This window comes from Choloepus didactylus, chromosome 18 (assembly GCF_015220235.1).
Source record: "Choloepus didactylus isolate mChoDid1 chromosome 18, mChoDid1.pri, whole genome shotgun sequence".
Taxonomy (NCBI): domain Eukaryota; kingdom Metazoa; phylum Chordata; class Mammalia; order Pilosa; family Megalonychidae; genus Choloepus; species Choloepus didactylus.
In genome coordinates, this window is record NC_051324.1 from 12,026,270 (window position 1) to 12,047,853 (window position 21,584).

Genomic DNA, 21,584 nt, shown 5'->3' on the forward strand with positions numbered 1-21,584 from the left:
AGAGATTTAAGCAAGGGAATGAAGTGGTTGGATCTTTACTTTAGAAAACCACTGGCTGCTACGGAGAAAGTGGACTGGAGGATCTCCCAGAGACATGAGATGAGGCCATCAAAATTCTCTTGGCAAATGCTGGCCATGGCCTGATGTAGGAGCGGTGATGGAGAAATGTGGACTGACTTGAGAGGGCACCATCAGCACGAGATGGGGAACACTGGAAATGAAGAGTAAGGGGGAAGGATTTGAGATCATGCACTAGTTTCTGACCTCAGCAACAAGGAAGCTAGAAGCGAACTGGAAATGTGGAATTGAGGGTAGCTAATCGGTTCCTTTTGGCATATGTTGAACTGAGGAGCTGTGGCAGAGTCATACGGAGATGTCCTGGAGGAAGCCGGGTCTGGGACAGAGGACAGAACTCAGCTGAAAACTGCAAATTTAAGTCCCCAATTTGGAAGTCGTCAGAATAGAGGCAGGCACTGAGCCCTTGGGCACAAATGGATCACTCCAGAGTGTTTGGGCGTCAACAGGTTGGGATGGTCACTGCCCAGACATCCCTGAAGATCGGTAAAGTATTTACACTAGAGGAAGGGGTAGCAACAGACAAGATGGAATTTAACAAAGGATTATGAATACTGAATCTTTATATAATTTTCTTTTTCTTAGTTGCTAGGGTACTAGAACAGCTAGAAGGAAAGAACTGAAATGGTGGAACTGTAACCCATAGCATCCTTTGAGATCTGTTCTACAGCTACTTGCTAAATTGTAGTTTGAAAGCTTTACCTTTTTGTATATATGTTATATTTCACAATAAGGAAGTAACTGAAACTATGGTACTATAACCCACAACAACTTTGGAAATTTCCTACATATCTACTTGTTAAATCATACTCTGAAAGATATTACCTTTTTGTATATATATTTCATAAGAAAATAACTGAAACTGTGGAACTGTAACCTATAATATTTTTTGAAATTTGCACTCTACTTGTTAAATTGCACTTGGAAAGTTATCAGTTTTATGTATATATGTTATATTTGACAATAAAAAATATGATTAAAAAAAAAGAAGAGTGTTTGGGGTGAAATGAGAACAGGGCTTGGGGACGGAACCCCGAGGAAGACTTGCAGTGACAAGATGTTTCAGAGAGAAGGGGGGCCCCCCAACCAGACTGAAACAGGCCAGAGAGGAAGGAGGAGAACGAGGAGCGGGCAGTACCCCCAAAAGCAAGGAAGGGTTAAAATTCATCTGGCATTTGCTTTTAACTTTCATCATAGGTATGGAGGGTTTAAAGAAATTTTATGAAAGGAAAGCACAAATTTGAAAAATGTTTAACTTTAGTTTATTTGTGTTTTAAAATTTGGGAAAAGAATCCTCTCTCTGGCTCATAGAATACCAGAGTTCCACAGTTAGAGAACCCCTGGTCTAAAATAAGGTGATATTAACAGGAAGCTGGAATTCTCCATGGAGTCTGAAAAGAGAGAATCAGGGAGCAATTTCATGTCCAATTGGTCCAGCACTGGTTGAGGGAGAAAGCTTGAACATGGCAAGAACATGCTTCCTCATCCCTTAGGGCTCAGTCCAAGGACACTCCCAGGTCTTTTCATTGTGCCCTCCCTGCAAGCCTACTCATTGGCTGGGTTTTCCAGGGATTGTTTAGAAATCAGCTTATTGTGAGTCTGGTTAGAATGAGTCAAGTCCTAGGCCTCTGGAAGATCATCTCAAAGGAATTGATGAGCTCTTGGAGACTGCAAAGCTGATTCAGGCCTTGATGACCTCACCAGGGCAGTTACTTAACAGGGCATTAGCTCAATTGCCTGGCATCTCATTAGCTGCAGCACATCCCACTGGAGTCTCTGTCTCCCAGTTACTCGGGGACAGTGATATAGAAGGAAAGGGCCTGAGGCCATTGGCATAGAACTTTCTATAGGGGAGAAATCACAAAAAACTCATGGGGGAGGGGCAGTCTTCTGCTCCCTGAACTTCCATCTTCAATGGCCCTCTTTCTTTCCAATTCCTATAATTTTTCCTGGGGAAACCTATGTTTCCTATAACTCCTCAATTCACACATATGTGCAAATCACCCCTCTTTGTATAAATCAGGATGTAACTTCTGTCCTTTGTTGATTTTTATGGGTACAACCTGCACTGCCCAGCACGGAATAAAACCTCGGGGAGAATTTGAATCTCTGGGGTTAGTTTGGCCAACATCATATAAAGACAGTGGGGTGTGTGTTGGTGGAAGTGTTCACAAGAACAGCTAGTACTCCCCACCCTTGAAGAACTCCCAAGGTGTGAAGTTGTGACTTGCCCACAAGAGCACTCAGCTGTAGCTACCACCCTGGGCTCCTTGATGCGTGAGATGGGTGGGTGGGAAAGGTGGGAGGGGCAGACTCACACGCTCGTTTGCTGGAGATGGTTTCTCAGGGGCAATGCACAATCAAACACAGAGATTCCAGTCATTTAGTACTATACAAAGCAAGAGAACAAAAGGGGAAGGCGCGTCAAAAAAAAAAAAAAAATGAGTGGTCCCTCACAGGTGGGGACTGCTATGGGATTGAGGTCCTCCCACGTGGAAACTTCCTCGACAGACGCACAGAGCCCTGATTCCTCAGGGCTGAGACCTGGCATCTTCTTTCCTCTGGCTTCAGTCATCCGATCACTGAGGCGCCTTCATCTATGATTCAGGAAGTGCTTCTTGAGCTTCATAAAATTACCAGTGGCGCTCAGGACCCAGAGACCTGTTGAAGTCCAACCATTCTTGATTGCTCTAAAATAAACCGTGTGAACCTTCTTCGGGTTTCCAGAAAGAAGAAACAGTTGTTTCAAAATGATGATTTATAATATTTTTAGGTATTTCAACATCATCATAGTCACCTTCAGGCTCAATATAGCTCGGGATGGAAACAGTCTTCTTATTTCTAACTTTATTCACTGATGAGTACGCAGCTGGTGGCTGGCTCGGGGTTTCCTGTGGGGCTAGAATACAGCAAAAAAGGTCTTCAGATGCAAAGCTATTGTGTGTTTATATATTTTTGATCAAGTGGCTCAGCATGATTTTCTTGGGTTTCAGTGATCTTCCCACTTTTTGGTGGACTGGGTCCCCATTTTACAGAAGAAAATTAGACACAGACATGGCCCAGTCTCAGGATCACCCAAGCAAGCAAATGGCAAATGTTGGTCAGATACCTTGGTTTCTGCATCTCTCTGCCCGACACACAAAGGCCCTACTCTTGGTCCTTAAAAAAGAAACTGACCAGAGCCAGTAGCCAAATGAGTCGAGCTGGGTTTATAGATCCTAATTCTCAGAAATAAGTGATACAAACCCTAATTCCTTTATGACAAATCCCTCACAATGACTTAACGCTTCTCCAGAACTGTCCATAATTGCTCATGTATAAATTGCTCTGCTAAGAGAGGAAAGAGACAGTGGTGTTTTCCAAAGGTAGAATTAATGGAGAATGATACGTAGCAAAAGGACTGAAGTGGCTAGGAGAAAGATGATGAAACCACTCAGACCCACTTTTGATGGAAATGGGAATGACCTCTACGATGGTCTCATCTTTTCCCAAGGGAACCTGAAAAACTACCACCATTTCATTTCCTGCAGTGCTCTGAAGTTAGACAGCTCTGAGTTCATGCTCAGGCTCCAGTACTCACTAGCTGTGTGACCTTGGGCAAGTCACTAAACTTTTCTCTGCCTTGGCATCCTCCTCTGATGAAAAGGGAATAACAATGTACCTGCCTTATGAAGTTGTGAGGATTCAGTAAGATAATGCCGATAAAATGCCTAGCACAGGGCCTGGCTCACAGTGCATACTCAATAAATGGTAGTTAATATTATTATTTATTTATTCAATCAATTAAATACCTACTAAGCTCTAGGCACTATTCTTGGTGGGGGATAAACAGTTGTGAACAGGGCAAGAAAGGTGCCTCTTTTCCTGGAGTTTATATTCTAGTAGAGGAGATAGATCATAAATAAACGAGCAATAACTAAGTAAAACAATTTCAGATAATTGCCATAAGTTTCATAAAGGAAATTTGCAAGGCTACTTTAGGAGGGTGGTCAGGGATGTTCTGTTTGAGGCGGTGACATTTGAACTGATACCTGAAGGACAAGGCAAAGCCAGCTCTGCAAAGAGTTTCAGGAAGAACATTCCGGCAGGGGAGACCAGGCAGAGTTTTTCAGATAGGAAATATAAGAGACCCAGTGGCACCCCCAACTTTATTTATACTCATAATCCAGGCCAGGATTTGAACATGAATTTACACATTGCCTATCAGGAATGGTGTTACTTATTCTGCCTCTCTTGATTTATTTGTCTCTATTAAATATGATGCTGCCACTGCAAATCCTAGATAAATTTGTTATCCTACCCTGAATGAAATCGTAATTGCCAGCATAAACTTACAGGCGTCTTCTGCAGAAAGCCAACCCCTGGGTGGCAGAGGGGGTGACTGAACTGGTGATTGATTAATAACATTCCTGGAAAGAGAGAAAAAGAAAAAGTCAAGGGACAGGAACAGGGTTGAGCATTCAACTCTTGGTCATCACATACTAGAAAAATCTCCTTCCCTGTCTATGTCCTGCAACTCATTTGTAACTGGCACTCAAAAGAAACCAGTTCCTCTGGCCCAGGGAATGGCTGAAATTGAGGGAAGGGAGTCAAAGTGCTGTACCTTTGAGAGTGCAGTGCATCTTCCTGTGTTCACCTGAGCTGGATCAGAAGCAGGAGCTGAGCACCAGGTGTATTTGCAAAACAAATGTACTCCAAAAGCTAAACGCAAGCACACCCTGTGACAGCAATCCCACTATTGGACATATACTCTGCAGAAACACATGCATATGCTCACCAGAAGACATGCACTAGAATGTTCACATAGCACTATTCATTGGACACTACCCAAATGGCTTATCAGCAGTGGAATGGATAAATTAACCATGGTGAACTCCCACAGTGGAATACTCTTTAGCAATGAGAATGAACAATCTATAGCTATACAAACTCAACCTCACATAAATAATAGTGAGCAAAAGAAGCCAAATATATACTAATAATACGTAATATTATTATAATATTAATAATATAATATATAATACTTTTTATATATTATATAATTTATAATATATAATTATATATTTACAAGTCTATAACAATGTTATATCATAAATAATATTATAAAAACTATTTTACAATTAATATTATAAATACTAATTAAATACATAATATTATAAATGCTAATAATACATAATACATTCCATTTATAGAAAGTATAAAAATCAGAGAACACTAATGTATACTATTAGAAGTCAGATAGTAGTTATCCTTAGGATGCAAGAGCTGAAAGGGAACAAAATGAGGTAATGTTTTTCTTGATCTGGTGCTGGAGACTTGGGTCTGTTCAGTTGTGGAAATTTAACAAGCTCTATACTTATTATGTACACTTTTCTATCTGCATATTATACTTCAGTAAGAAGTTATAAAAAGGAGATAGACTCCAAGAAAGCCTCCCTTCCTAGATCCCAGTCTTCTCTATGTACTCTGATTTCCAAACTGGTGCTGGATTCTTGTTATAAAAAAGGAGATAGACTCCAAGAAAGCCTCCCTTCCTAGATCCCAGTCTTCTCTATGTACTCTGATTTCCAAACTGGTGCTGGATTCTTCTGAGCCAAGTTTTGGACTTCTCTACGTGGTTAAGCCCCTTGGACTAACTCTGCACATGCATCTTCAGGTTGTTGGGTAACCGGACAAAGGAACGTATGTCAAGAACTCCATTAGTGGCCTCTCTCCACCCTCTTCCCAGGAAAGGATGAAAATTCGGGAAATTTGGGAAAATCCAGCTCCCCCACTTTCTCCTCCAGAGCCATCCTGCTTGCAGAAAGTATATATCTTGCTCAGGTCTTTGCCATTCAGAGAAAGGGGTATATCCTGTGGGGAGACCCTCAGTTTTCCCGAGCCTCCTGTGAACCGCACAGGAAATCTTGCCCAGTGCAGAACTGGGAAGTTCACTTGCCCAAGGAGAACAGCCACATTCTGCAATGCCGGTTTTATTCTTCATAAAGGTGATATTTTGGTCACCTAACTGCCTTGTCCATTTGTCTTCCTCCTCTAGGGGATCAGAATTGGTGGAGAAAGGATTTACTATTTGCTGACCCCCTTGAGCCCTAACTAAAGTCATTTTAGAAAACATAGATTCTGTTTTAGATAGTACACACATTACAAAGCAAGGACTGGCTCTTGACTGGCTCCTGGGAGGGAGCCTCTGAGCTCTTGGTATATTAGGCCTGATGAGAATATCTTTGCAAACCTGGGGCCTAGGACCACGCCAGATAGTTTACACCAACAGTGTGATTTCGGTGAATGCTACTTTTGTTCATTTGGGATCCAGCCTTGCTGTGTCAGTTTGACTCTGGAGGGACTGGAGACTGAGTAGCATGAAGCGCCCATGTGAAGCTACTCATATGGGTGCCCCATGCCTAAGTGATTGGCCCCTAGTTAAAACCCTGGACACCAAGGCTCAGTGAGCTTCCACTTTGCACATGTTGTCACGCATTGTCACTGGGAGAATTAAGCCCTGCCCATGGACTCCATTGGGAGAGGACAACTGGAAGTTCATACCTGTTTTCTCCTGGACTCTGCCTGATACATCTTTTCGCTTTGCTGATTTTAATCTGTATAGTTTCACTTTAAAAACCTGTAACCCTGAGTGTGACAGCTTTTCTGGGTCCTGTGTGTCCTTTTAGAGAGTCATCAAATCTTGGAAACTCTGAACAGATGGCAATCATAAAGCTCCAAATATATCATGAGCTACAAAAGTAAAGCAAATGGCGTATTCTTGTTCAGCATGATAACTTTTGGAGGACTGTACTTGAAATCTGTTCAAAGTAAATGTTTAAGGAGATGTAGATGGAACCCTGAGTGGTGGGCACAGGATGCAGGGCCAGATCTTGACCTCCTTTAAAATAGATGAGGTAAGAAAGGACTTGGGGAACAGAGAGAACCAGACAGTATCTTGCACCCCCAAAGCCCTGAGACTTCTCTGAAACAAGTGACGAGAGGTGGCAGACACGACATGTCACCAGCCCTAAAGGGAAAGTGGGTGTTTCAAATACGCTAGTCAGTAGTGTAGGAACAATTGTGGAAGTGACAGGCAATCCTCAAGATTAGAAAGCAGAAGGATTTCCGCCCACTTACTCATACATCTTTTCTTCATCTCTTTGGTTTCGTTTCAAGAACTTGGTAATTTCCCATTTCTTGCCTAAGGGGGGAGAAAGCATATTCATTTAGGTTGTGATTGTAGAGTTTGGAAGCCCTCAAGGACCAGAAGGGTCTGGGACATTTGGAAGAAGAACCACCAAGAGGAAAAAAAACTTAGGGACACAGAGCTAGTATGTGGTAGAGCTGGAATGTAAACCAGGCCTCCCGACCACAGAAATCTGGGCACTAACCCAATTTGGGCAGCAACCACGTGGGCTGTGTTTATTTTCTCACTGCCTGGCTCTTGGTTGGTATGGGTCAAATGAATAAATATTGTTTGGGAGGAAATGAGACAATGAATGCGAAAAGCAGTTGGTAAAACTGTGATGTGCTGGACATATAATTTATTTCTAATAATAACCTGCTTGTTAACAGGAGTAGTACAAGATAAAAGAGAGTAAGTAATATTTTTGTTCAGAGACAGTCTTTTGTCCATATCTGAGAATGAAAAGGTTTAAGAAGGCAAATGGGTAGAAGACTATAGGGGCCCAGAATATACATTTTGTATCAGAAAGAAAAATTGGTTACCATCAAACAGTAAAGGGGAAAAAGCATTGAACTAAGAGCCCAGCAGACCCGAGTTTTGGTTCTAACTCCCCTGCCAGCCCCTGGTTGGACCCTCAACCAAAGCTCAATCTCCCTCTGCACCTTAATTTTCTGATCCCTAAAAAGAGATTGAGAAGAATGACCAAAAGCTTTAACCACTTGTGCAGCCCTGACCTCTGAGCCTGTGTCCAGATGTAGGAGGAGAACAGTGCCTTGATCCCTGGGGGAGGCCTGCCAGGGGTGCCCCAGGGGAAGGTGGCTGTGCTCCTCAGTATATTTACCATCCCCAAGTGTATTCCAGGCCTAGGTCATTATTTAAAGGGGTAGGATCTAAAGCAAACACATCACTGAATCAAAGATTTCATGTTCCTGGAGAAGAGCAGTAATTTAGAAAACCCAATTGCAGATAACTCAAATTAATGTTCACCCCCAGATAGCCTTTTATATATGTCTGAAGATGCCAATAACCTCTAATTAAGGTGGAGGTAATACTCAAAAATTCAGAGTATGACCTTAGAGAAAGTAATCATGGTAGCCAAATAATATGTTGGTCATGGATTGAGTGTGTATTTCACTCCCCAACAGGGTTTTTGGCCGTCCACAGACTTGTCCTCTCTCTCTCAAGTCCCAAAGGTAAGATCAGCAGCCACATCGGAGAGAGAAAACATTTGAGCCTATTGTGTGTTGCAATAGATTCTGCTTCCATCACACCCCTGAGGACTGGAAGCATTCTTGGAGATTAGTTAACTCCCTTCCCTTCACTATACAGATGGGAAACTGAGGTCCAGGGACACAACTTACTGGCAGGGTAGGACTCAAACCCAGAATGCTTGAGGCTTTATCCAGCATTCAGTTTATACAGGCCCAGAACTCATCTTCCTGCCCCAATGAAGCCCTAATGCACTGACAACCACCTCTCCCCTCCCTCCACCTGCCCAGGTGAGATGGCTGTTACCTTGTCTAAGCTGCCATCTACAAACACAGAACAGGATGAGACCCAGGCCCACAGAGACAATGATGATGGCCACAGCTAAGACGATCCAGAAATTGGTCCTCCACCAATTCATTGCTGTGGAATCCTGAGAAGAATGGAGATAGAAAAATGAGGCGTGAGTAGAAAGGCATCCTGGGTTGGTGCCAGCGAGGGAAGTTTATCATGTTGCGTAGAGATAGGGACATCTGCTAAAAAAATCAAACAGGCACTAGTTCACATTCAAACTCTACTGATTAGTAGCTGGGAGGCCTCGGACAAGTCAGCCTTCTCTGAGCCTCAGTGTCCTCATCTGTCATATAGGAATGATACCATCTACTATATCACGGTGGGTGTGTGAGGACTCGAGATATGTACATGTTAGGCACTCTAGAAACGTTAGATACAATCATTGTTCCTTCTTATATTTCCAAATATGCAACAGAAGGGGGAAGTGCCATTTAAAACAAATACTTGACCTCAACTGTTTTTACATAATAAAGGCAACAAAGACTTAATTCATAACAGGGAAGACAGAATTTTGAGGGCTTCTTTTAGAGAGTAGGCAACTAGAAAAATACTTTGATGGGTCTCTTTGAGTGAGACATAGTTAGAAGGGGGAAGGTGAAGACACAGAGCTGGCTGAGTTGCACTGCATGAGAAAAGTAATAGGAATTTAGGGATTGGAGCCTGGCAGACTACAAAGTAGCATTAGAGGGGAAGATCAGAAAGGTAGAAGCAAGTCAGAAAGTTGTTAGAAATTCCCCATAGTGGAAAATGACCGATGAATTTGTAGGACAGTTATGTCTAATATTCACTTTTAAGTTGTTGCCTCTATCATGCCACATTGTAATTGTCCTCTGTTATCATCTGTTGTGAATTGCACCATGTCCCACACATTTCATGTTCAAGTCCTAATCCCTGGTTCTGAGGATGTGAACCCGTGTGTAAATAGGATCTCTGAAGATGTTATTAGTCAAGATGAGGCCAAACTGAATCATTGTGGGCCTTAATCCAATATGTCTGGAGTGCTTATTAACAGAGGAAATTTGGACACAGTCAGTAGGAGACAGGCAAGGAAAGAGGTGGCCATGTGACGACGGTGGCAAAGATCGAGTTTTGATTGCCAGCAAGCCACTGCCAAAATGCTAAGACTTGATTTTGCAGGTTTGGCATCCAGAACTGTAGGATAATAAACTTGCTGTTTTAGCCAACTTATTTGTAGTATTTGTTATGGTCACCCTGGCAAAGTAAGACACTCTCAAACCTTCAATAAAATTGTACACAAAAGCTTGTTTGAGCAGAGCTTGGAGTGGGGGTGGGTGATGACAAGTATGCAGGGATTTTCCAAGCCAGTGGTGGCTTACAGGCAAGCAGAGAGAACAGCAGCTGCTAGGCTACAAGTGATGGCGGGGAGCAGGCTACAGCATGTACCAACACCAGTAGCTCCCAGGAATTCACAGAGATCTTGGGGTGTGGGGGACTGGGCTCTTCTCATCTGTGCAATGGGCACTCTTTCCAGTTCATCTGGACATTGAAGTAAAAATGATCATTGAAGGCTGGGAGAGATCCTGGCATCCCTGGTTGCATGAGAATCAACTTCTTGTGTCACCATTTAGCAAACAGAAACTCACCCAATGCGTATTGATGTAGTGCCATTTCAGATTCATACTTTTGAGTAATATGAATGATGTAAACAGGGGCCCAGGCAGGTGGCAAAGGAATGGGGGCAGAATTGGGCTGATGCTAAAAACATTATTACTGCAAAGATCTTCTAACTTGGCTTAGAATTTTAAAATACTGGCATAGTGTTTTCATTTATTAGTTTATATTCTGATTTCAATTTTCAGTTTCAAACTTCCTTGCTTTAGTGAAATTCTGGCTTGATCAAATATAATGTTATATGGCCGTTAGTTAATAAATTTACATACGGCATAACAATAATGTGTACCCAATACTGTTTTATACACATTATTCTGAAGATTACTTTTTTGCTTAACATTGTTTTGGTGATTTATCTATGTTGGTAGAAATAGTGGGGATTTACTCTTAAGGGAGCCAGGTGTCAGCTACCTGGGATAATTCACCCCTGAGGCATGCAGACGCAGAGGTTTTGTTGCAGATCACCTTTTCAGGATGCACAAAGACAGCAATGAAAGAAGAAGAACAAAGGAAAAATAAAAAAAAAATAATAAAAAGGAAACTGAAATCTTGGCTCTCTGTGAAGTTTGGTTTTGTAGGACCCAGTGTAGTCTAGGGAGCACTGGATTTAGGAAGAGGCTGCAGATCAGAAGGCAGGTCTCTAAACAAAGAGACCCGCCTTCTTTGTTTAGAGACCTGCCTTCTTTAGTTCTGGAGGACCAGGTACATGACAGATAGATATGACAGACAGAATTTTCTTCCCTCTATTTTCTCAATTCTCTTTCCTCTTATTGAAACGTTTGACTCCTGGTTCTCTATCTTTTTTTCTCATATTTTCAATCTCTGTCTAATGGAAACTCTTGAATAATTTCTCCCCCAAACTACTGTTTTAGTTTCCTGGCTGCTAAAGCAAACACCATGTGATGGGTTGGCTTAAACAATAGGAATTTACTGGCTCATGGTTTTGAGGCTTGGAGAAGTCCAACATCAAGGCATCAGCAAGATAATGCTCCTGCCAGAAGATTACGACATTCACGGCTAGCTGCCAACAATCCTCAGTCCTTGGCTTTTCTGTCACATGGCCTCTCCTGGCTTCTCCTGCTTTCTCCTGGGTTCTGTTGACCTTTAGTTTCTGACTGCTCCCTCTGGCTCTCTCTATGACCTTTCCCATAAGGCCTTCAGTAATGGATTAAGACCCATCCTGATTCAGGTGGGTCGCACCGTAATAGAAGCAACCTCACCAAAGGGTCCTATCTACAAAAGTTCACACCCACAGGAATGGATTAAGTTTAAGAACATGTTTTTCTGGTGTACATAGCATAGCTCCAAACCACCACAGTAACATGCACATACTCTTTAGAGCCACAGAAGTAAATACCAGGATACAAAAGACAAAAGCTGTTGCATCTGAGGGGCATGGCTGGGTGGCGGGATGGGAGTGGGAAGACTGGAACTGGTGCTTTTCATTATAAACCCTCTGAATTCCTTGATTTTTTAACTCTTTGCATTTACTTTGATAAAACTGAAAAGGGGTCAATCAACCATATAGTATAGCTTCCATGAAAAGCCACTGCTCAGTTTCCAGGTCAAAGAAATTTCAATCTCATCAGGTTTGCTGGAAAAAAGAAAGTGAAACAATGGGTTACTTTTCAGAACTACTCAGAGTGATTTTTTTTTGCAGTTGTGTTCTTACAAATCAAACAGATGTTATTTGTCATCACATGTTTTGAGAGTCGTCAGTGCACAAGCACTCTATCAAGTGCCCTCCCACCTCTTACCTCATGTTATCCTCACCACGCTCCATTTCACAGATGGGGGACCATGACGGAGATGAAATGACCTGCCCGCGATCACCCAACTAGGAAGGAGGACCAGAATGCATTCCATCTGTGTTACTGGGCCTTTGTGATGGTCATTTTTATGTGACAACTTGGCTCGGCCTTAGTACCTGGTTATTTAATCAGACACTAATCTAGGAATTGCTTTGAAGGTATTTTGTTGATGTGGTTGTCTTTAAGTAAAGGAGATTATCCTTGATGACATGAGTGGGCTTCATACAATCAGTTGAAAGACCTTAAGAGCAAAACTGTCATTTCTCTGAGGAAGAAGAAATCCTCCCTCTGGACTGTACCATCAGCTCCTGCCTGAGAGTTTCCAGTCTGGTGTCCTGCTGTACAGATTTCAGATTTGGCAAGTCCCGCAATCACATAAGCCAATTCCTTGAGCTAAATCTCTTTATACATACGTATATATAAAATCTCCTACTAGTTCTGTTTTTATGGTAGATGCCTGACTGATTCAGCCTTCCTCTGGTGATCTTTGTATTGATGCTCCTGAGTCCTCAAGAAAAAGCCAAATGGGCTCAGGAGAACTTGCTTTAGAAGGAGCATTGTTGTTGCAGTGATATATTGGTGTGAGGAACTAGGAGGGATTCTCCCGGAATAAATGATCAGGACCCAAAATTGAGAATAAAAGTTCTAAGTTCCCCACAGTCTAGGACCACAAAAACACCGTTGTGGGTCATCCCCTTCCTCACAGATTGCTGAGAGATGTCTTTTCAACAGAACCTAGGAAGAGCTTGTCTTTTTGGAAGAGTGCAGCTAAGAGAGGGGTCCCGGGAGAACCACCCCTCATCCCCAGTTGGGCGTCCACTGAGATCCCAGGCTGATTTAATGCCTAGGGTGCTGCCAGAGCAGGGAGCAGAGTTCTGGGGAGAGATGGTGGGAGGATGGCCAGTGGGGTGCACTCAATGGCTGCCTCTCAAGGTCAGGCCTGGGAAAGTTCCTGAAGCTGAATTCTACCCATGCTGCCAGGCCTAGAGTTAGTGCCACAGAGGGTAGATAAGAAATGGATCGGCTTTTATAAAAGGGGGTTTATTTGGTTACACAGTTACAGTCTTAAGGCCATAAAGTGTCCATCAACAAAGGGTACCTTCACTGGAGAAAGGCCATTGGCATCTGGAAAACCTCTGTTAGTTGTGAAGGCACGTGGCTGGCGTCTGCCTGCTCCTAGGTTGCATTTCAAAATGGCATTCTCCAAAGTGTCTGCATCAGCTTCCAAGAGCCGTCTTCAAAATGTCTGTCTCAGCTCCAGCTAGCTATGCACTCCTTCTGTCTAAGCTTATATAGTGCTCCAGTAAAGTAATCAAGGCTCATGCTGAATTGGTGGGGCCACACCTCCACGGAAATTGTCCAATGAGAGTTATCACCTACAGCTGGGTGGGTCACATCTCCATGGTCACTGAACCAATAGGTTCCAACCCAATCCACACTAATACATCAGCCCCCACAAGAATGCATTAAAGAATAAATATACATAAATATACAAACCGGCACAGCAAACTTAACTCCACCTGCCACCTTAGTCTCCCTTTGCCATGTAGCCTAACATATTCACGGGTTCTGGGGATTAGAACGGGCACCTCCTGGGAGAGGGGGCATTATTCTACCTGTCACACAAACCATTTCATGTTCAAATCTCAACAAGATGAGGCTCTTTACAATGGTTCCATGGATGTATCCACTTTAAAAAAAAATTTTTTTGTCATTTTAGTGATGTCTCTCTAAGGATAGGAAAAACACAGTGAGTGATGATTCTGCCATCTTTGACCAGAAGTTCACCATAGTCTCTTACGTTGCTGATCCACAGGGAAGCATTGGGACCTGTCACCAGGCTGGGCAGGCACAGGCTCTATTGGGGGATGAGGTGGTAGTGACTGCCACATGGGAGGAAAAGTCAGTGTTCTCAAGAGGCTGAGGAGATGGGACAGTTCTCAAGGCAGGACTCACTCCAGGAATAAAGCGGGGCTCCAGGAACCAGGGTGGGGGCCCAAGGTCCAGCCTAGACCAGAAGAGAGTAGGACTGAAATGGGACCAGAGCTGGTCCAATCCCTGAACCACAGGTCAGCGCTGGTCCTAGGGTATGGGGAAAGGCTGAGTCCACAGGGGTCCCAGCTGCCAGGAGATCAGGGACCTGGAAGCTTGGGCAGCATTTGGTGGACCCATGAATAGAAGAAAGAGGAACTATGGGAACACACTTTGGTTGCTTGTTATTCTGTATCTTGGGCATGCCAGCCCCTGAGCCAAGAGCCTGACTGGTATCAGAAGTTCTCAACCCTGGTTGCACCTTGGAATCACCCAGGCAGCTTTCAAAACTGCTGATGCCTGCACTATCCCTCTAGAGATTCAGATTTAATTGATCTGGGGTGGGGCCTGGCCACGGGGCTTTTGTTTGTTTGTTTTTAAAAAATTCTCCAAGTGCTTTTAATATGCAGCCAAGATTGAGAACCACAGACAAATATGATATCACTTAATCCTCATTATAACCTTCCAAGGGAAGGATATTATTTTACCCCCCCCCCCCACCCTTTTCCAGGTAAGGAACTAAAACTCAGACAGGTTAAGAGATTTGCTAACAGCCAGTAATTGGCTGACTGAGATTCCTACCCAATCTAGTCTGACACCAAATTTTGTGGTCTGTCAGGCTGACGCCAAACTGGTAAGTGTTTTCTTTTCATAACAGAAGTGAAAGCAGAAGCCTGGTTTGAGATCTTCCAATATTGGCAAGACCTCAGCCTTCGGTTATGACATGTTGCACATAATGAGAACCTTAATATGAAAATGAACTGTAGAAAACTAACATGCACTGTGTGCCCCGTCTCATTTAATCCTCACAACATCTCTATAAGGCTATTGTATTAAGGTGTCTTTTTATTATCCCATTTTACAGAAGAGAAAACAGAGGCTTAGAAGAGCTCGATAACTTGCCCAAGGTTGCAGAGCTAGTAAGTGGAAAAAAAACCCAGAACCTAAATATAGGTCTGTCTGACTTTAGGGCACTCACTTGTGACCACCAAGCCAGGGCTTCTTAACTGTTACATTTGAATCACCTAGAAAATGTATTAAAATGCAGGGTCCAAGGCCCTACTTCTCCACTCCACTCCAAATTCTGATTTGTAGGTCTGAGGTGGGACTTGGGAATCAGTATTTTGAACAAGCACTCCAGGTAGTTCTCAGGCCCCTCTGTGAGGAACACTGCATCAGGCCAGGGGTCAGCATCTCGTCTATGAATTACTGCAACAGCCTCCTAACTGGTCTCCCAGCCTCCCAACTCATCCCATTTCACTCCGCACTGCTGTTAGAGGCTCCTTCTCAAGCAGCATCTGCCCACGCCATGCTTCTGCCTTGAAGCCTGCAACAGTTCCCCATTGCCTCTGCAACAAGCCCATACACCCTAGCTTGGCCTCAGGGCCACACAAGACCCAGGCTCTCCCACACCCTCATGGTTCCTTTGCACAGAATCTCCAGACACAGCAGGTCCTTTCCCATCTTCAGGATTTGATATAAACTTCTATCCATCCCTGACCCCCTCCTTTCCTGCCTTCCCTCCTGTCTTGCAGTTGAGTTCCACTAGTGAAGGCGCCATTAGGAGAACTGAGGGTAGAAGGAAATTGAGGTTTGTTGTCTATTCCCCAGATTCTCTTCCTGCCAAGTGGCTGTGGGTTGGCTGCGTCCCAACCCCAAAGGCCACAGTCCATCAGGGGGTTCTGCCAACTGCTCCCTTCCCTCACTCATTCTGACCTAGAGATGGCATGCATTCTGCACTAATTTGTTGGCTTCCTTAAGCCCAGCCTCACCTTTGGAAATGGTCCTTCTCTTAAACTCTCTTCAAATCCCCCAGTTAGGGTGTGCACTGTTTTCTGCCTGGACCTTCACTTAGGTGCTGTAGGCCCTGAGCGTGTTTTCTTAGCCACCCTGATGTATCATCTCTCTGCAGCTGGGTGCTGGGACCACTGAGAAGAGTACTCATTGTCCTTCCCAGAAGGAGAGCTCAACCACTGGGAAATTTGGAGTGGGGTGAGGTGCATAGACAAAGGCATAAATAATGTGGTACTGGGGCTTTGTAGGGATCTGTGCAGGAGTCAGTGGGGGGACCCAAAGGAGGGAGGAGTCAATTCTACCAGGGGGGAGAGGATTCTCGGAAGGCTTCTCAAAGGAGGTCACTCAAAAACATGACACTTTTTAGAGGATGTCCACCAGGCACACAGGGGAGGCAGACATGATCATTCAAGACAACTTCAGAGGGGAGAGAGTGAGGGGCTTGTTATAGTACTCATAATAACTAGTGAGTAATTAATAGCTGGCATTTAGGGTGTATGTGTGAGTGTGGGCACGTGCTAGGAGGTAAAGTAGGCAGGGCCAATCAGGGAGCACCTTGTATGGGAAAATCAGTTGCATGGGTAAAGAAGTCTAGGCTTCTTATAGAAAAGCTATCCTGGCAACTGATGGGGAGAATGTTCTGGAGAGGGGGAGACTAGAGCCTGTGAAACAAGTTAGCAAATGACTTCAATGTCCAGGTAAGAGAAGATGAAGTGTGAACCAAGGTGGCGGCAGTGATAACAGAAAGGAGGGGCAATTGCAGGAGATGTGATGAAGGGGACCCAGGGACTGATTGGTTGGGGGTGAGGTAAGAGGTGAGGAGTAGTCTGGAATGACTCCATGCCTGGCTTGGTGATTGGCCGGCTGCCGGTGGTCCTGGAGGAGTCGGAGGTAGAAGGGGACCAGCAGACTGGGGGAGGGGACTATGATGTGTTAGGTTTGGGATATGTTGGGTTTGAAGTCCTTCTGGGACACCCTGGTGGACAGTTGGGCCACGGGGTCAGGAGTCAGGTGAGAGGTGTGGGTGGGACACAGATGGGGAGGTCTCTGAAGATAGGTAGTGGCTGAAGTCAAGAGAGTAGGTGAAACTGCTCAGGGCATGGGTGGGAGAGAGATGGAATCCCGGGGATTATGTATCTCAAAATGGAAGAGGAAGAATTTGCAAAAGAGGCTGAGAAAGAATGGTCAGGAAGCAGTTCAAGAACAGAAGAGAGAAGTGACCAAGAAGGCAAGGGAAGCTGAATTTCAAGAAAAGAGAGGGAATTGAGGTAGTTTGGTTGGTTTGCCTAAGAGAGAGACTTCAATGTGTTTATAAATGTTAATGGTGCCACGAGAGAGGAAAGAGAGAAATATAGGGATAGAAGAGAGACCAGCAGCGAGATCTGAAGGAGAGCAGAGGAGATGCCTCCACAGGCCCAGATGGGAAAACAAGCTTTTAAAAGAGAACAAGGAAAGGGCCTGAGCACGAGAGAGGGGTGTGATGTTGAAACCGAAGAGAAATCTGGGGTGTGGGGGCAGGAAGTTGAGAAGAGTCACACCCAAGCCTCCATTTTCTCTGACATAGGAGGCAAAGTCAGTGGCCTGGGTGGGGTGGGAGGCAGTGGGCTTGAGGAGAGAGCTCCAGGGGGTGTCACAAACCCCTTTTCTGTGCTCCAGCTCAGGTCCTCCCACACTTTCCCACTCTCTATGGCACCCTCCATCTGCAGTAATTTGTATTTGGAAGTATGGACCACAGACACATGAAGGACACCACTAATCTGGCGATATGCTCCAATCAACATGGCAAACACATTTTTTTCCTACAACTGAGCTTACGTACTATTCCAGTGAGGACTCTCTGTGTATTTGTTCGTTTGCTCTTTGTCTGTCTCCACACTGGTGCATAAGGTTTATAAGAGCAGGGGTCTGTTCTCTCTCTTTATCACTATATTTCCAGGGCCTGGAATGTTCCCTGGAACAGTAGGTGCTCTATGAACATATGAACGTATCTGTGAATATAGGAATCAATGGCTTATGCCACTTCCTCTTTCCCCTACCATGTGTGGGCTGACTTCCCCTCTAAGGATGCAGGGAGGTAGGCATTTCGGACCCAGAGTCCCAAACTCAGGAGCTTTAACATTCCAATTCCAAACCCAGCCTCGCCTGAGCACAGGCCTTGCTCCCTCTGCCATCAGCTGCATGGGAAGCAGAGGACATGCAGGAGCCAAGGGCAGGGGCCTGCCCCTTACCACCCGCCTTCTCCCCATTCTTCCAGTGGCCCAAGACATCCTCAAGGGAACATCAGGGAGGCTGTTGCATTTCCGAGTGGTGTCCCAGGGAACGGATTAAGCAAGACAGACTACAGGGAAGGGGGATGAGGAGGAGAGCAGCTAAAAACAACCCATCCCAGCCCCAGCTCTCACTTCTCCAAAAGGCATTTCTGGAGAGTCAGTGAGAGAAATCACATTCTCCACCACTGGGAATTCCCAAGCTTCTGTGGGTTGTTTCAGCATTTGCCAAACTTGTATTTTTCCCCCCACCAAGATTCTCAGTAAGAAATATGGTTTATAATGTAATATGAATATTGTGTGACGAGTACATACACATTCACATAAATGAAATGAGTTCCCCAAAAGCCGTTACTACACATGATATACTCCAATATTTTCTAACCTAGTCTAGTCTGTTCTATTCTATTTCATGAAAAAAAAAAAAAAAAGCTGGTTGTGAGCCCCTAAATTAATTTCACAACCCCCTAATGGTCATGTCCTGTATTTTGAAAAACACAAATTCTTTTTTTCATGGAAAATAAATGATCTGAAATGTCCATGTGTCCCAAAAGTTACGGGTAGAGTGTGGAGGTAGAGTTTCAGAAAATTGGAGTTGGAAGAGCCCTCAAAAAACTCTCTCTAGAAAGAAGCAGACTTGTAAAGTGCTCAGCAGGGTGAGTGGGAGATCTGTAATCGAATCCTGATCCTTGTTCTCTGCCACTAAAGGACTTGGGCATGAATCCCCTTACCTAAGACCCACACTGTCTTGTATAGCAGTCACAGACTACATATGACTATTGAGCACTTGCTATGTGGCTAGCTGGAATTGACATGGGCTGTATGTATAAGATGCACACTGGATTGTAAAGATTTAGTATGGAAAGAAGAATGTAAAAGATCTCTTTAATATTTTTTATATTGATTACATGACAATGACAATATTTTTGGATAATATAATACAAATGTATTATTAAAATTTCCTTTTACTCTCTTCCTTCCTTCCTTCCTTCCTTCCTTCCTTCCTTCCTTTTCCCTATTGGTAAAGCTCTGCCCTGCTCACACTCAGATTCTTAGGATCAACTGTCTGGGCATGTTGTACTTACAAAGAGGCTAATGCCTGCTCAAAATATGTAAAATCATGTAAAAATAGAATGGCATGCAACAGAAGAATGGATAAACAAACTATAACTATATTCAGAGAATGTATTATTACAGAGCAGTAAAATAAATAATAAATTCCCAATCCACACCACAGATGAACCTTAAAAACATTATATTAAATGTGAAAGAAGCCAGATATAACCTGTATGAGTCTATTAATGTAACATCCAAGAAGGGCCTAAACTACTCTGTGGCCGTGGGAATCCAAATGGTGGGTTGGTGCAGTTCTGAAAGAGGCTCACCCCAGAGGTTCAGAGCCAATGCTAAGCATGGAAAAAAGAGGTGGCCTTTTTGGGTATCTACAGAAGTCTTAGGGGGACAGGGGGAGGACTTAGGACTTTGAAAGGGCATGGAATAAAGGTTGGAGCCATCCCCCAAATCTCAGGAGTCCTTCTTTCTTTTTCACTCACACTTGCTGTTAAGTATAAAATAAACACACTTTCAAAGAAAATCTCAGTCTCTCCTCTTCAAAGAATTTCTAGTCCTGCTTCCAAACAAGGTGATTCCCTAATGTTTCTGAGGTGTTAGTGATGTGCTCTCCTTTAGCAGGGAGTTCCAGATTTGGGGATCATTCAAGCTTCCTAGAAAGTTTATCCCAGAAGTTTTACAAGCCAGAAATCCGTCCTTGGATTCAATCAAATTCCCTCCTGTTAGTCCTTACTTTTTCTTGCTGGCTTGTTTCTAAAAACGTGGAGGAAAACTCAAACCTCATTAAACAGCTCTCTGGCAATAAAGTGGTATCAGGTTGAGTCGGAGAATGAACAGGGAATCTGTCTATATGAACGATGATCACAGCATCGTACTTTGTTATTTCCATTTGTTGAATGCATTAACATCCAAACAATACATAAATAATCCTTAAACGTTTTTATATCTAGAGGAAAAAAAGATTAGAAGGCAATACACAAAACACTTTACAGTGGTTGTTATGAGGTGGTGGAATTTGGGATCACTGTTTTCCCTGTTTCTCTGCAATTTTCAAATTTTCAGAGTTAACAAAAGAATTTAAAAAAATGAAAAGAAGTTCCCAAGCCTTGCCTGCTCCAAGCTCAGCAATCCCCACTGTTGATGCTCTTCAGGGGTACATGTGTGCAGGGGGTTGGGAAAGAGAGTGGCGATAAGAACCAGTGACTGTAAAAGGAGGTGAGAATAGAAACAGCAACGCCAAACCCAGGTCTCCTCCTGCAATAATTTTCCAGACGGCAAGAGCAGACGGCTCAGTCAAGATTTCACCCCAGCCTAACACACCTCGATCCCAAGGCCTGCAGAAGGCAGGATGCCTTATAAATCTCTGAATGCCAGGGAAGCAGCGGCGAAGACACCAAGGCTGATAGCCTGCCAGGTTGTTCTTCCAAGAGCCCAAAAAGATATAAAAAGATATAGCCCAAAGTTCACAAAGTCAAGGCCTCCATTCTTTCCTCCATCTCAACTTCTAGCATAGTACAATAAGAATCTTCTCACATATCAATGACCAAACTCACCATCAAAATCTATGGAGTGATATGATAATAACGCCTTTAGCATTTACAAATCTCACTCGCAGTCATTCTCTCATTTCAACCTGAGAACTAGGCCCCCCAACTTACAGATGAGGAAATAGAGGCTCAGAGGGCTGACTTCTCTGAGATCAGAGACTGATAGAGCAAATTCGTCAAGACCAGTGATGCTCCAATCCCAGCCAGCAGTCTTGCCAAGGCCCAGGCTGCAATCCCAGCGCCCGTGTGGTCTCTTACACTGACATATGCCCTGAGGCCAAGACGGACAAATGCCTCTCAAGGTGCAAGCAGGTTAACCCTGGGGAAGCCGAGGCACTAACCTGAAACACAAGGGTGTCCAGATCTGAACCGCAGAGAGCAGAGCAGCGCTCTGACTGCCGCAGCTCGAGCACAGCTGGTGAGAGGCGTTCCTTCCGCCGCTTAGAGACGGTGAGTACACGCTCCCAGCACCGGCCAGGCCACACTTCCCCTTTCTGGTCAGCCTGGAGGGGAGAGACCCAGGCTCTGTCACCAGACAGCCATGCCCTTTTCCAGAGAAGATGACCTCCAGAGGCTTCCCGGAAGCCAGCGCCCTCTCGCTGCCCCCTGTTGCCCACCAGAGGACCGT

At 44.1% G+C, this 21,584-nt stretch overlaps 1 protein-coding gene across 4 annotated transcripts; it reads right to left on the reverse strand.

Moving 5' to 3' along the window:
• Nucleotides 1–1,318: 1,318 nt before the first annotated feature.
• Nucleotides 1,319–21,382, reverse strand: LOC119513298 (SLP adaptor and CSK interacting membrane protein). Of its 4 annotated transcripts, XM_037808370.1 has the most exons (6): nucleotides 10,408–10,724; nucleotides 10,208–10,300; nucleotides 8,759–8,882; nucleotides 7,195–7,258; nucleotides 4,411–4,484; nucleotides 1,319–2,974 (listed from the first exon to the last, which is right to left on the reverse strand). In XM_037808370.1, exons 3-6 carry the CDS (start codon nucleotides 8,868–8,870, stop codon nucleotides 2,766–2,768), a joined length of 459 nt encoding a protein of 152 aa, XP_037664298.1. In that variant the 5' UTR covers nucleotides 8,871–8,882; nucleotides 10,208–10,300; nucleotides 10,408–10,724; the 3' UTR covers nucleotides 1,319–2,765. The 4 variants fall into 4 exon arrangements, with proteins under 4 accessions (XP_037664298.1, XP_037664295.1, XP_037664297.1 ...); XM_037808367.1 differs by lacking the exons at nucleotides 10,208–10,300; nucleotides 10,408–10,724 and adding an exon at nucleotides 21,298–21,382; XM_037808369.1 differs by lacking the exons at nucleotides 10,208–10,300; nucleotides 10,408–10,724 and adding an exon at nucleotides 21,068–21,283.
• Nucleotides 21,383–21,584: the final 202 nt, after the last annotated feature.

Coding starts and splice junctions, on each gene's coding strand:
- LOC119513298 (XM_037808367.1), bottom strand. CDS start 8,870: ATGAATTGGTGGAGGACCAATTTCTGGATCGTCTTAGCTGTGGCCATC. Junction 4,485..7,194: donor GATGAAGAAAAGATGTATGA/GTAAGTGGGCGG, acceptor CTCTCTTTCCAG/GAATGTTATTAATCAATCAC. Junction 2,975..4,410: donor GCTTTCTGCAGAAGACGCCT/GTAAGTTTATGC, acceptor GCTGTATTCTAG/CCCCACAGGAAACCCCGAGC.